The 13960-nt window shown below is 34.1% G+C and overlaps 1 protein-coding gene across 1 annotated transcript in view; it reads left to right on the forward strand.

Moving 5' to 3' along the window:
* LOC111044161 (adenylate cyclase type 6) overlaps positions 1-13960 on the forward strand; it is a gene marked incomplete in the record, with an annotated part of 477477 nt that overhangs the window by 374229 nt on the left and 89288 nt on the right. The window contains 1 exon segment of the mRNA XM_039424881.1: positions 1428-1515. Coding sequence (XP_039280815.1) covers positions 1429-1515 — 87 coding nt within the window.

A 13960-nucleotide genomic window follows, 5' to 3' on the forward strand; every position in this document is an offset into this window, starting at 1 on the left:
TTTTGTTTGTCTGTAGCCTATATAATGCGATTACGGCCAAACGCGTTGATAGAATTCGATGAGATTTGGCAGGAATATTCCTTTTTCAACTGCGCGTCGATGTAGTCTATAAACAAGGTTTTTTTGAAATTTTGCATTTTAAGGATAATATGAAACGAAAATGAATTCATCCTTACTCTGATATCACTATATATAAATAAATAAATAAATAAATAAATAAATAAATAAATAAATAAATAAATAAATAAATAAATAAATAAAATGTTTATTTCCCCCCCAAAAAACTAAAACTACAACATCAATTACACAAAATATTAGATAAATTACAATATTACATACAATAGTTAGTTACAAAAAATTCTACTTGTTTAGTTTTCTGTGTGGAAATTGGCTTACTCCACTATGGCGTACCATGTTCTAGAGTAGGTTTTGTTAGTTTTTTTTTGTGCGTATTATTAATTAGTTAGTGTTAAGTAAGTCATTAGGAGGTTAGTTGTTTGAAATAATGTTTTCTATGTTCTGTCTTCCTTTGCTAATCAACCAATTGTATACTATTGTTTTGAACTTTCTAGGATGATTAATCTGTTTAAAGTTTGCAGGAAGCAGATTATATAATCCGTGCCGTGCTAGAAGTCAGTTGTGAAAGTGATATTTTTTGGCCTGGCGGAAATCAAACCTTTCCGGTTCGCCATCGTGCTGTGCAATGCAGGACGTGCTTAGCACGACATTCCTCACACACTGGCACGGTCCTTCCTTTTTTGGCCCGTCCTGCAAACACGACATGCAATGCTGGACCAGTGTATGAGCCGCTTATGCTTTTCTCCATAAAGAACGGTAGAATGCATTTAGCTTAGCAAGCAAATCCCATCTTGTGAGTGACTCTTTATTCTCTGTGATTTATTTTGAAGATGAGGCCCCAACCGTGTAGGTGGCATTCGACTCTTTCGACGCCACTTTTCTCTACGGTATGAGCCAGAACATCAACTGAGATCCTGTCTAGAAAGAAGAATATTAGCATAGAGAAACAATAGCGTAAGTAGATATCCCATGATAAAGGGCGTTTATGTCGCAACTTTTACTGTTATCTCAAGCTGATAGTCCAAGTAGTTCTTTCCTATGCAGCTGTATGACGCTGGTAGTCTCTCATATTGTGCCGTTCATACACTCTCACCCCTACAAAACAGTAAAAATTGACAATAATCGACAGTAATCGGCTTGAGATAACAATAAAAGTTGCGACATAAATTCCCTATACCATGGGATATCTACTTACGCTATTGTTTCTCTATGATATTAGGTACTCAAATCGCAACACTCCTTCTTCGATTATACGATTATAGACTTTTAGTATCTCAGGTACCTTTGTGGTCGATAATAATAATGTTAATTTCATAAAATTTTCAAATTTAAATTTCTATTTTTTTCAGGATGGCAACAAGCTTTGGAGGTCCCGCTAGAAGAGACTGGAAAAAGAGACTCAGCCTGAGAGTTGCCCGGAGGCCGACTTTCGATGAGGTAATAACAATTTTGGAAATTATGAACCAAATTTCAATCATCTAACAATTAGAAACTCCTATTAGATCAGGAATAAAGAATATTGAATAGTGAAAACCCATATTACCTGATTGAAATATCAATTTGATTAAAACTGAAAACAGAGCAACTTAGTTTCACTTAAATTACCTAACTATGAATAAATTAATTGAATTAAATTACCTACCTATAATAATAAATAAAATTACCTACCTATAGATCATATACCTATGAGTATTCTCGCCAATACACAGAGTGAGTCATATGTATGGGAACCCTTCTATAAGTTGAAGACTGCTGTAGATATAATACTGTCACTTCCAGGATAAGTTATTGGTCGAATACTCTACCTTTTGACGTACAACTGAATTTCAACCCCTCATAAGGTGGTGACATAGGGGTTGTAACTATAATATTTTGAATGTAAACACCCATTGTGTTTTACATCATTTTAAAGACCTTTGTGGAAGAAGATAGATGGCATCGATGAAAATGTTCTATGATACTTATATCCAAAATGGCGGCTGATTTTAGTTGTAGTTTTTAAAGAAATGAGGGATAGTAACACAAATATTTTGAATGTAGACACCCATTGTGTGATACATCATTTTAAAGGCCTTTCAAAAACGAGAAGGATGACATCAATAAAAATGCTCTATGATATTCTTATCCAAAATGGCGGCTGTTTGAACTTCATCAATTATTTCTTCAAAAACTAAAACTTCAATCAGCCGCCATTTTGGATATTTGACCAATAACGTATCCTGAATGTTACAGTATTATATCTACAACAGTTCCCAATTCATTGAGGAGTTCCCATACATATGACTCACTCTGTTGTGTGTTAATGGGAAGGATATTTTATATCCTTCTTATAGAATCGGCAATTATTTGTTGAAACACCGCCGATTTATGAAGTTACATCACATTATTATATTATCGTTATTCTAATTGCATCCAATCTTTATTCCCATTGATTGATTATTTATACTTTGTAAAATTCGTTGAATAACTAGCATTATCGTCATTTAATGTAAATTAGTGTATAAGCCAGTAAATATCGTAAACCTACATAGCCAGTAAACAATGTAGAAGGAAAAATGTAGTTTATGAACACATGAATTTTATTCTTGACATAAAATTGGACAGTTTTGAAAATTTAGTTTTGCTTCATTTACTATTTCAGTTTTTATTGTCCAATAACATTCAACAGTTTCTTGTATTCTACAATTTGTGAAATAAAGAACAATGTACCAAGCTCGTTTTTCTTTACTCACCCATCATATTGTATCAGGCTTGATCAAACTTGTCTTAGAGTAGCCCACATTGATTGAAAAGGCTCAAGTTATGTTCTGTGGAAAATGTGATTATTTCTATATTTTGGCAAATTTTAGGCTCCGTGCGCCACCGGTAGATATTGCCGAACCTAAATGAAGAAAAATCACAATGATTTTAAGCTATACTATAAGTATTTTTCACCTATTACAATACGAAAAATAAAATTTAAGTTGAAAAAAAATTCTGAAAAATTTTTTTTATTAGATTTTTAACAAACTTTAGTGCCCATGCGCGACAGGAAGATGTCAACCGATTTTAATTTTTTTTATTTCATTGTGTTCCCCATCCAAAAGAGACACTTTTGCGAGCTATTACAACTTCGAAAAAAAATATTTTTTCGGCTCACCCCAGTAAACATACATGAATAAAGAAATCTAATCTAATCCAATCTGTATATTATATTTCCAGATTGTGATTTGGTGTAGAAATTGAAATGGACATAACCTATGTATAATATTTGGACAATTTTAAACTAAAATAGGAAGTTGAAGAAGTTTTGGACAATAGCCTGTTTTTTTTCTTTTCCGATCATAGTATTTTTTTTCTTACCTGATAAATGGATAGATAAATGGATAAATAATATAGGGAATGACCTACCGGAGTTGTAGGCTAATATTAGTTGCCAACTAAGGCTAGGCACACACCAGTTAGTCATTACAAGACGAGTCACGATTAGTCACAATACTTCACATAGTTGTTTAAGAATTGGTGTATGTTGTTTCATAAGCAACTATGTGAAGTATTGTGACTAAACGTGTCTTGTCATGACTAACTGGTGTGTGCCAGCCTTTATAATTCCTGCAAGTTTCAGCTTCAAAACCTTTCGCACAACAATTATAATTCTCTCAAATTTGCTTGTATATTATGCTCTTTCCAATCTGAATTTTTCATATCCACAAACTTCCTCAAATAACTCTTTCTTGTCCTCTTTTACTTACTCTCTCTCTCAACCACACTCTCACTCGCTCTCTCTCTCTCTCTCTCTCTCTCTCTCTCTCTCTCTCTCTCTCTCTCTCTCTCTCTCTCTCTCTCTCATGAGAGAATTAGTTGGTTGTGGTATGGAATGGTTATGAATGAGTTGCCCCAGCGAATTGTTTTATCAACATCTCTCTCCTTGTTCAAGATTAGACCGTTTGGTCATCTATTGAATAATGAGTAAGCAACAATCTAGTCCCAAATTCAATTTATTGCTAGCTTATGTACACCTTTCTTCAAGGACGGATGTGGATTCATATGGTTTTCTGAGGTCCAATGAATTGCAGTTCTGTTATCCGATTTTTCAACGCCAATTAGGAGTAATTGTACTTTATTTGTAGTTCATTTTTAATGTAAATAATTATATTTATACCAATAACAGTTTGATCATGGGAACTTATCAGTCTTATACAATTATCTTTCTCAATTCTAGTACTTAGTTATTATTTAACGAAAATCCTAAATAAATCCTGTAAATCACCCCGAAGACTTCTGCTACTGCAGACATTGACAACAGGGTTAACAGCTAGATGGAAATTCGATGAGAACTACTATCCAAAAATTAGTTGCCAGCCCGGGAATCGAACCCGGTACCTCCCAATTGCAGGCAGGAATGCTTACCCTTACACCAAACTGACAATCTCTGAATAGCAGCGCTCATTTTATACGAAGCCATAGCGGCCAACCAGTTACAGATGGAATTAAATGGCAATAAAGTAACTGGTTGGCCGCTATGGCTTCGTATAAAATGAGCGCTGCTATTCAGAGATTGTCAGTTTGGTGTAAGGGTAAGCATTCCTGTCTGGCAATTGGGAGGTACCGGGTTCGATTCCCGGGCTGGCAACTAATTTTTGGATAGTAGTTCTCATCGAATTTCCATCTAGCTGTTAACCCTGTTGTCAATGTCTGCAGTACCAGAAGTCTTCGGGGTGATTTACAGGATTTATTTAGGATTTTCGTTAAATAATAACTATATATTAATTAGCATTTGAATAAATGCATTCTCTATTTAATTCCATCCCCAATTCTAGTACTCTTCATCATCATCTGTTTCTTCCTTCATTATAACCTTCTTTCACTTTTTATTATTATTTATTTTTAAATCAATTTATTACGATAATGTTCTTCCTTCTTCATCATATCGTGATATTTTTAAATTGTAATGAGGTTATACTTTTTTGTCTTAGTTTTATATATTTCAATTACTTGTAACCGAGTTTACTTATTATTTTTCTTCTTTTGTATATATTTTGAATAATATTCTTAATTTCGCATTGTATAATTGTTATGTATAAATGCAATAGCTCTTTCAAGACCTGAAATGTGACAAATAAATCAATCAATCTCACTCACACACATAACTCTCTATCTCTTCCTTTCTTTCGCCGCACTGTCATGAGATAACACACACTAGTCAGCCGCCCCCACATGGGAATTTTGTAAATCAAATCAAATCAAGTTTTATTCAATGACAACATTTCCGTTTGACAACAAATTTTGTCACACAAATGATATTACACATCACTGAATACAATACTGTTTGCTTAAGAAAATTCTTGTTTTCAAACAGTAGTGGAATACATTCAGAACTCAACTAAAAATGCTTATATGTAAACTCAAATTAAAATACTTATCAGATTTAAGTTTAATTATCTTAATCCATTCCACGAACGCCAAAACACATACACACACCCACACACCAAGGAGAAATCATAATCATTCATAAGATAGTGAACAAATATTTAAACAAGTGACGGTCAAGGTGATTCATTCAAGAATAATGAAAAGCTCATTAATCTCAAACTGTTCCATCAACCATAGGTGTAATTTAGATTTGAAAGACCTAAGATAGTTTGAATTTTTGATGTCAAATAAATAACTATCTTTTATTTGGAAGCGATTGAAATAATTTCAAAGGTGTTAAGACTGTGGTTGTCCTTCAATAGACTAGTCTTTCAAAAATACGAAGAAGAAGAAGGATAAGGTGGAGATGGAGTAGAAAAAGGAGGAAAAGCAGGAAAAGTGGGAGAAGTGGGGGGAGTGAGAGAAGACGAAGATGGATGATGGAGGACGAAGAGGATGAAGAGGAAGAAGAAGAAGAAGAATAAGAAGAAGAAGAAGGAGGAGAAGAAGAGGAAGAAGAAGAAGAAGGAGAAGAAGATGAAGAGGAAGAAGAAGAAGAAGAAGAAGAGAAGAAGAAGAAGAAGAAGAAGAAGAAGAAGAAGAAGGAGGAGGAGAAGAAGAAGAAGAAGAAGAAGAAGAATAAGGTGGAGAAGAAGGAGAGAGAGAGAGAGAGAGGAGAAGACGCCACTATTTATTGATTAGCTGATGTCTCAATAGTGTTAATAATGGTGAGGTCAGTTCAGAACTTCAATGCGGGTTCAATGGAAAAGCTAAAAGTAGGTCAAGTTCAGAAGACTATAGAATCAGGTCAACTGTGGGGCGTCCAGTAAACCAAACAAGGTCATGCTGTCTTGGTATTTCATGTAGTCCAATCTTACCCTAGCTCTTAAATTGCTGTAAATTTAATGTAGTAAGCCACCGATGATAAAGTTTGAAGAGAGTAGACTAATAGCTTGTTCAATAAAGTTGTTTAAGCCGTCAATCACTAAACTTTAGAAATCATTGATACGGTATGAGAAGTTCCCATATTAGTTGAAATTACTTATTCAATTCGAAAAGCTCCAATTTTTAATGAAACTGATGAATTAAGAACTGAAAACCTCACGTACTATTATTTTATATCTAGTTACTACGGTATTTTGTCAACTACTCCAATTTTTTCAAATTACTATTACTATGGATGAGTTGATGCAATCTCATCATTATCAACTATACTGGAATCAATAAGAGTGGTTTTAACAGTTCGACAACTTTTCATAAAAAATTTGGTACTATATATTATAAAAAATAAAAATTTATTTGAACCTCGAGAATCTCTTTTGGGCTTGCGCCCCGCGCGAGACATTTTCCAATTTGTCAGAATGGACTTGAATGTGTGTAGGAGACAGTTTTCTTATATTTCCAATAGATTAATAAACCACATTCCCTTAAATATTCTTGAAAAAACAAACATAAACCAAAGGCTTAGATCAGACATAGATAAATGGATAATAGCAAACAAAATCGAGGAAAAATTGTTTTAAATAAACTAATTTTCGTCTACTCCATGGTTGCAGTTGACTTACCTACCTCTTACCGTTCTCTTCTTCTTCATTCTCCTTCTTCTTCGTCTTCTTTCTTCTTGGCCTTTTCCGTATTTTCTCCTTCCGTTCCTTTATTTTTAGTATCCTCTTTATTATTAAGTACTAGTTTTTATTCTGTATTTTTTTCAAGAAATTTGTTTTGGATCATTTTTGTTAAATATTTTTGAAAAACATTTATATTGCAACTCACACCTGCGCACAGGGTTTCTTTGCAGGTGTAGATTCTTATATATATATATTTTTTTTGTCTTGGAAGTGTTGTATTTTTTTTTTGAGAATCAATAAATTTGAATTTGAATTTGAATAAGAGTCCTTTCTTATCTCAGAGTTTGTTGGAATCATGATGAATCATAACTCTCCACAAAACATTGACTTGATATTTAAGTCTGTGCAAATGCTGAAAATAAACTTTACACTGGTGATATTTTTCAAAGGTTTTTCAATTTGTATACTATCATCGAGCTATCAAAATGGAAAAGTTTTTTCAGGAAAACATTTTTTCCCGATCGTTATTTTTGAGATACTACCGCCTAAAGTTTAAATTTTTGGGAAAGAACATTTCAAATTTGGTAAGTGATAAATCCATGAGATTTAGACAAAACAAAAGTACTTTGAAAATATATTTTTTGAGAAAGTTATCCAATTTACCAAAAACAACTTTTAGTTGAGTTTGTTTCATTTATTTAACAATACCATGAAGAATTTATCTACCATATCTTATGGATTTATCTCTTACCGAATTTGAAATGTTCTGTCTAAAAAATTTAAACTTTAGGTGGTCATATGTGAAAAATCAATGATCAGAAAAAATGTTTTCCTGAGAAAACTTCTCCATTTTGATAGCTTGATGATGTACAAGTCGAAGAAGTTTATTTTTAGCCTTTGCGCAGCCATGAATCATTGATAATGCAAAGTGTAATTAATTGATAATATAGAATTTATCCATACAATTTACCCATAATTTTGTATGCATGCATCCTGGAAACATCACTTACATAATTAAACGTCAAATTATGCTTGGGAAAATCATTACTCATATTTCATTGTAGTTCCTTTTTCGTAATAAATATCATGTTGATTCATTGTATTGTCATTTCATTGTAGTTCCGTTTTCGTAATAAATATCATGTTGATTCGATTGAATTTGTAGACATAATTAATTTAATCTCAATATTGATCGAATCAGGCGAAAGATTATTTCAATAAATATTTTCAATTGCATGTTTGGTGGGAACTCTCGTTCCTAATTGGCTGAAATCGTCATGAGCTGCTCATACAATGTTTAAAAAATGGCGGATATTGCAAAGTGCACGAGAAGACTTCCAATCGGATAACCAATTTACCATCAAGATGGAGAAGCTACATCCATATATATTGAAGCGAAATGGCACTGATTCACTCACCCATGGGGTCGCCATTGTAGGGTGCTTGGGTGGAAGAGCATAACCGGTTCATTTATCAAGTCAATGAGTGGATTAAGAGGGAATATTTCTTTACCTTAAATATAGCAATTTAATTTAGATTATTTTATTTTCATTTTAAAGTCTTTTCTCTGCACAATATTTGTTTGATTTTTTTATGATTCTGCTGTTATAAGATTTTGTAATTATTAGTTAAATTTTACTTCAACTTTTTGCATTATTTCGAAATATTATTTTTTTCTTTTACTGTTTTGCAACTCTCACCAGCAGGCAAAGATTTTCTTTTTGCTGGTGATGCCTAGATTTTATATTTTATATTTTATTTTAATTTTATTCAAGTATATGTATGAGTAATTATACTTATTTATTTATATTTTTAATGATATGTCATATTATTAAGATTTTGTAATATGTTTGGAATATTCTAATTGGCAATAAATGAAATTGAAATTTAAGGCCGTTTGCACAGCCAAAACTTGAACTGAATTTAATCAGCTGGTGGCTTGAACTCAACATTATAACAAACGAGACTTGATACGGATTTAATCCAGTTTGAAATGAGATTTGGTTTAAACTGTTACTGTGAAAACGGACCTTAGAGATATAAGATTAGAGTGGAATAATCCCAGATCAAATTCTAAAAAGTACAATCAGGTATCCTTCCTAATTATCCGTTACCTTTGATTCTTTTGACAAATGAGGGATAACTTTCCACTCACATTATCCACCTTGATCCTCTCCAATTCTGTCTCTCTTCTCCGACACACTCCAGCTCACTCTCTCTCTCACCCTCTCTCTCTCTCTCTCTACCCTCCTATTATCACTCTCACCCCCCTCATATTATAACTCTCTTTCTCCCCCTCCTATTATCACTTTCCAATTCTGTCTCTCTTCTCCGACACACACCTCTCTCTCTCTCACTCTTTACCCTCCTAGTATCACTTTCTCTCTCCCCCCTCCTACTTATAACTTTCTCTCTCCCCCTCCAGTTTCCACTCTCTTTTTCTTTCTCACTCCATCTCGCACTATAATGATCGTCGGTGGTTAGGCTCATTAATTTCCATTAGACGCCGTTTGCCTGTTCTGTTCCCTTGTCCGGTTTTGGTCCGCTTTTCAACAGCCCTGCTTTTAGTACCCCCTTCCATCAAACCTCTACCAACCCTCCCCCACCCGTAAACAACCAACCAATGCTTCCCACCTTCTTCATACAATACACCACTTCCTTGTTAAACAATGTAATCCTACTGCTAATACATTTATACATTACTTGTGGTTTAACTATGAACTTGACTTCAACTACACTCAGGTTTCAAGAGTGTTGAAGTTTCAATGGTATTCGATAAATTATCTGATAACAACAAAGTATTATGTAAGGGACTAGTCACTTTTGAACAATTTTGGTTATTACCTAGTTATTGGAATCTCTGTGAACATCTGATTACTACAAAAATATTTACAGAAGTTTATCCTATTATATTAAGCGAGCATTTTCTGTATATATTTGGCTATTTATATGATTATTTACATTGTTATCTATGTCCAACGGATCTCGAAAACGGCTTCAACGATTTTGACGAAATTTGGAACATAGTAGGTCTAAAGGTGCGTACAGACTTTCGCTCTGCTCCGCAACCGAACGTCACTCCAGCAGAGCGATTGATGATCGACCGGGGAGAAAGAGTGGTTCGACCGGGGAACGCGAGAAGATCTAACATCTTCCGTAACGTTCATGATGGGTGCGACTGCAGAGCGGGGGCGGAGCAACTGCCGTACGATGGAGGAACGAGGGCGGAGTGTGCTCGGTGCGGGTTGGAAGCGTGTATATGTGTACGCAGCATGAGATATAAAAATTCGATTGAACTAGGTCTCATCCCTGGGAAAACTCGCTGAAGGAGATTGGAAGGATAATAATTATTCATACTTGGAAAACGGATTATGATTTCGTCGTCTGTCGATAACAGAAGATGTGAGTGCCTGTCTGGGAGAGACACAGTTATGTTCAACTGTCAGATCAAACAGCTTATCTCACGAGAAATATCTAAATCGACTTGATCAAGATCAAAGACCTTAAAGATGCGTAGACTCACATGCAGCGCTAGTGTCGTACTTGGAATTGAAATCCGCCATTGAGGGGGCAACCCATAAGATTATTACATACCAATGCCACCAATGCCTTTGTGATCTATAGTATTACAAATATATAATATATAATATCTCGTGCTAAAATACCCCAATGGCGGCCTTCAATTTCAAGTAAGAGCTATCATTGGGAAGGCATAGGCATTGTGGGTCTATATCTCTTTGAGGTCTTTGATCAAGATAATCTGATTTGTTGACATAACATGGTATATCATTCTAAATCGAAGAATAATCATAATTTTAAAAGTTAATCATTATTTTACAGTTTTAAGTCAATTCAATTCAATTCAATTTTCTTTATTCCAATACAAAAACAATGTACAATATAGAACAGAATAATAATTATGGAATAATTATTTCCCCGCATGGACTGTTGATCCGTGCGCGGGGAAAGAGTACACAATCTATACAGGTAATACAAGTGCAAAAAACAGTCAATAATTTATATTGATTCAAGCTTAACCTATAAATAAAAAAAAAATATATGTTAAATCCTGTAATATATAAAATACAAACTGTATGAATGATGATTCACACAGCACAAGTACCCGACTCAGAATACTTCATCTTCTTGTGAGCTATCTGAACTGACGATTTAACAACCTTAAATAGAAAGTACAATATAAAAAGTAGTTGAAAATAAATAAGAGAGGCATGAAGGGCTTGGAATACAAAATCACAAACTAGTGAGGTTTGTGGTTGAGCATGTGCCAACTGCCTCGCGTCACCTATATAAGTGAGTGACGCGAAGTAAGTCACCTAAGTAATTAGTGAGTGTTATTTTGTTATTCAATTTGGTTTGTAAACAATCTAAATTAGAGCTTTTCTGTTTTCAAATGTTTGGACTGAAAATTGGACCTGAACACAAGTGTATGGAACGTAACCTACTTTTTGGACTATTTATAGTGTATAAATCAAAATTCGGGGAAGAAACAGTTTTGGGCTGTGCATGTTAGTCCTTCCCCAATCATTTAAAAAAATAGTGATCTGTCTATCAATGAATAAATAACGAGCGAAGCTCGGTGCCCCGATATTGTGAAATAATATGATACAATGTTGACAGTGCAGATGTCTTCAATCACGTGTTAAATTTGGTTATTTAGCTAATTCATCATAGTAACCTGTACTTACTTCGAGTATTATTCGCATTATTTGCTATTCAATATTTATATCTATTTTCTAAAATATATCGAGTGTTTTGCATTTTCTATTATATTTGAAGGACTTTACCTTTACCTACCTACCTTTACCTTTATTACATTACATTTTAGTTTTACTAACTTTTAGTCATTGATTATAACTGGCTGTTTCTGCAGCCAATTATTTGTTTTCTTCCTATAATATCAACATTTACTCATATCATTTTTTTTTAATCTTTATTTTTCTCAATTTAGTTTAATATAATATCAATTTTTATAATTTAGTTTATCGATTTTAAATTCAGCAAATTACGCCAGGCCCTCACAAACACAGGCTTAAGCCTACATGTGAGTCTCTCACAACGTAAGGGTATATATAAATGTACTGTAACTGTACTGTATTATTTGTAAATTGTGAGAATATCAAATCAAAATCAAATCTTTATTCGTCCCAAAAACATAATTACAATGACAAAAATGGTTGTAAATGAAAAAAGTAAAATACAATATAAAATGAAAAAGAAAAATACCATTAATAGGATTATACATAACTATATTAAAAACGGGAAGTCCCTGCAAGGTTCGAGGAACCTGAGCGCAGAGGCCGAGTGTTCAATGCATAACAGTACAAGAAAATAATAATGGGATATTATTAAGAAATAGGGAAAAGAAAAAGTGAGTGGGAAGGGAAGAGAAAGAACAGAGTGAAGGCTTAGGGGAAAGTAAAGAATAGTTGAAAATTACATAAAAAACATGAGAAGTCTTCATACTAAGCTATGAGGAAATTACATTGCCAAAATTACATTGTTCGAGATTATCCATGTATGAATTTCAATTAGCAGTTTTCTATTCAATTTACTAGTGATAAAATAATTATAAAATTTGATTTGATTCGACTTTTTTCATGCAGACTGTACTTATTAAGAAAATGTTAGATCCTAATGGTTGCCGATTGATTCCATACTAGGCCTACTTTCATATTAAGTGATCTTCGTTTGTTTCTGCTGTTCTTATTTTAAACACAGTGACGTCACGAGGTCGAAGAGAAAGTACTATAGTGAACTATAGTGGAATATCATTCCATACTCCTATAGAATTCCTCATGAATGATAACATTGCTTCTCATAGGAACAAAGCTGAAGTCCAAGAATAACGAATCAATTTTGATTGTTTATGTCGCTTTCTTATTTCAACCTCATCCAAAGAAAATGTTCACATTTCAAATCAAAAACTAGCATCAAATATCAATCAAGTAACTTTTTCTTTCTCGTTTCATCAATCCGTAATCACATTTCCCCCTCCACACTCCATTTGAGTTGAAGTACAAATACTGCTGACTCAGTAATAATAGATATATAAAGTGAGTGGCATATAGATATATGGGCCACAATAGATATGGAGCTTTGTCGAGAGCAAACAAATAGCTCCAACAAGCTAAAGCACTCTGGACAAGTGAAAAAGTTCCAGCAAGAGAATCATCAGACTTTGTCTGTTTTCCGCTTTCCTTCATCTCTCGAGACAGTCTTATTTTCCTCTTCCTTCTCCCAATACTTAATATCATCTTCCTTCTCCTTCTCCCAGAGAACGTCTTCCTGTTCTCTATACTTTGACTCCTTTCCTCACGACAACAGATTATCGTTTGCTCTATCATCATCATCTTCTCACGTGACCTCTCTAGCATCTCTTGTCTTCTGATGACACCGGTTGTCATAGCAACGCGGTCACTCTAGATATCTAGTCGTCGTTGTAATAACTGCAGCAGTCGTGCAATTGAATAGAACGCTCTGTGAAAACGGATTGCTCCTGGGTTCTCCTCTATCCACTTTTAACTGACAGCGTCACTCATAATATAACGTTGATCCCATACATTCGACCAATTCTGACAGATCCAAGAGAAAACGGATGGCTCCTGGGCTTTCCTCTATTCACTTTTTACTGACAGCATCACTGATAATATAACGTTCATCCCATACATTCGACAAAGTCTGACAGATCCAAGAGAAAACGGATGGCTCCTGGTTTGTGCTCTATTCACTGTGAGCTGGCAGCACCTCTTATGAATAACGTCAACAGTTTCAACTGCTGACAGTTTTAACGCTGACAGTTTCAAATGATAACGGATGGTCCTGGTTTGTGCTCCATTCATTGTGAGCTGGCAGCACCTCTCATGAATTATGTAGATCCCACTTATCTAACCAATGCTGACATT

Source organism: Nilaparvata lugens, chromosome 3 (genome assembly GCF_014356525.2).
Source record: "Nilaparvata lugens isolate BPH chromosome 3, ASM1435652v1, whole genome shotgun sequence".
NCBI classification, from domain to species: domain Eukaryota; kingdom Metazoa; phylum Arthropoda; class Insecta; order Hemiptera; family Delphacidae; genus Nilaparvata; species Nilaparvata lugens.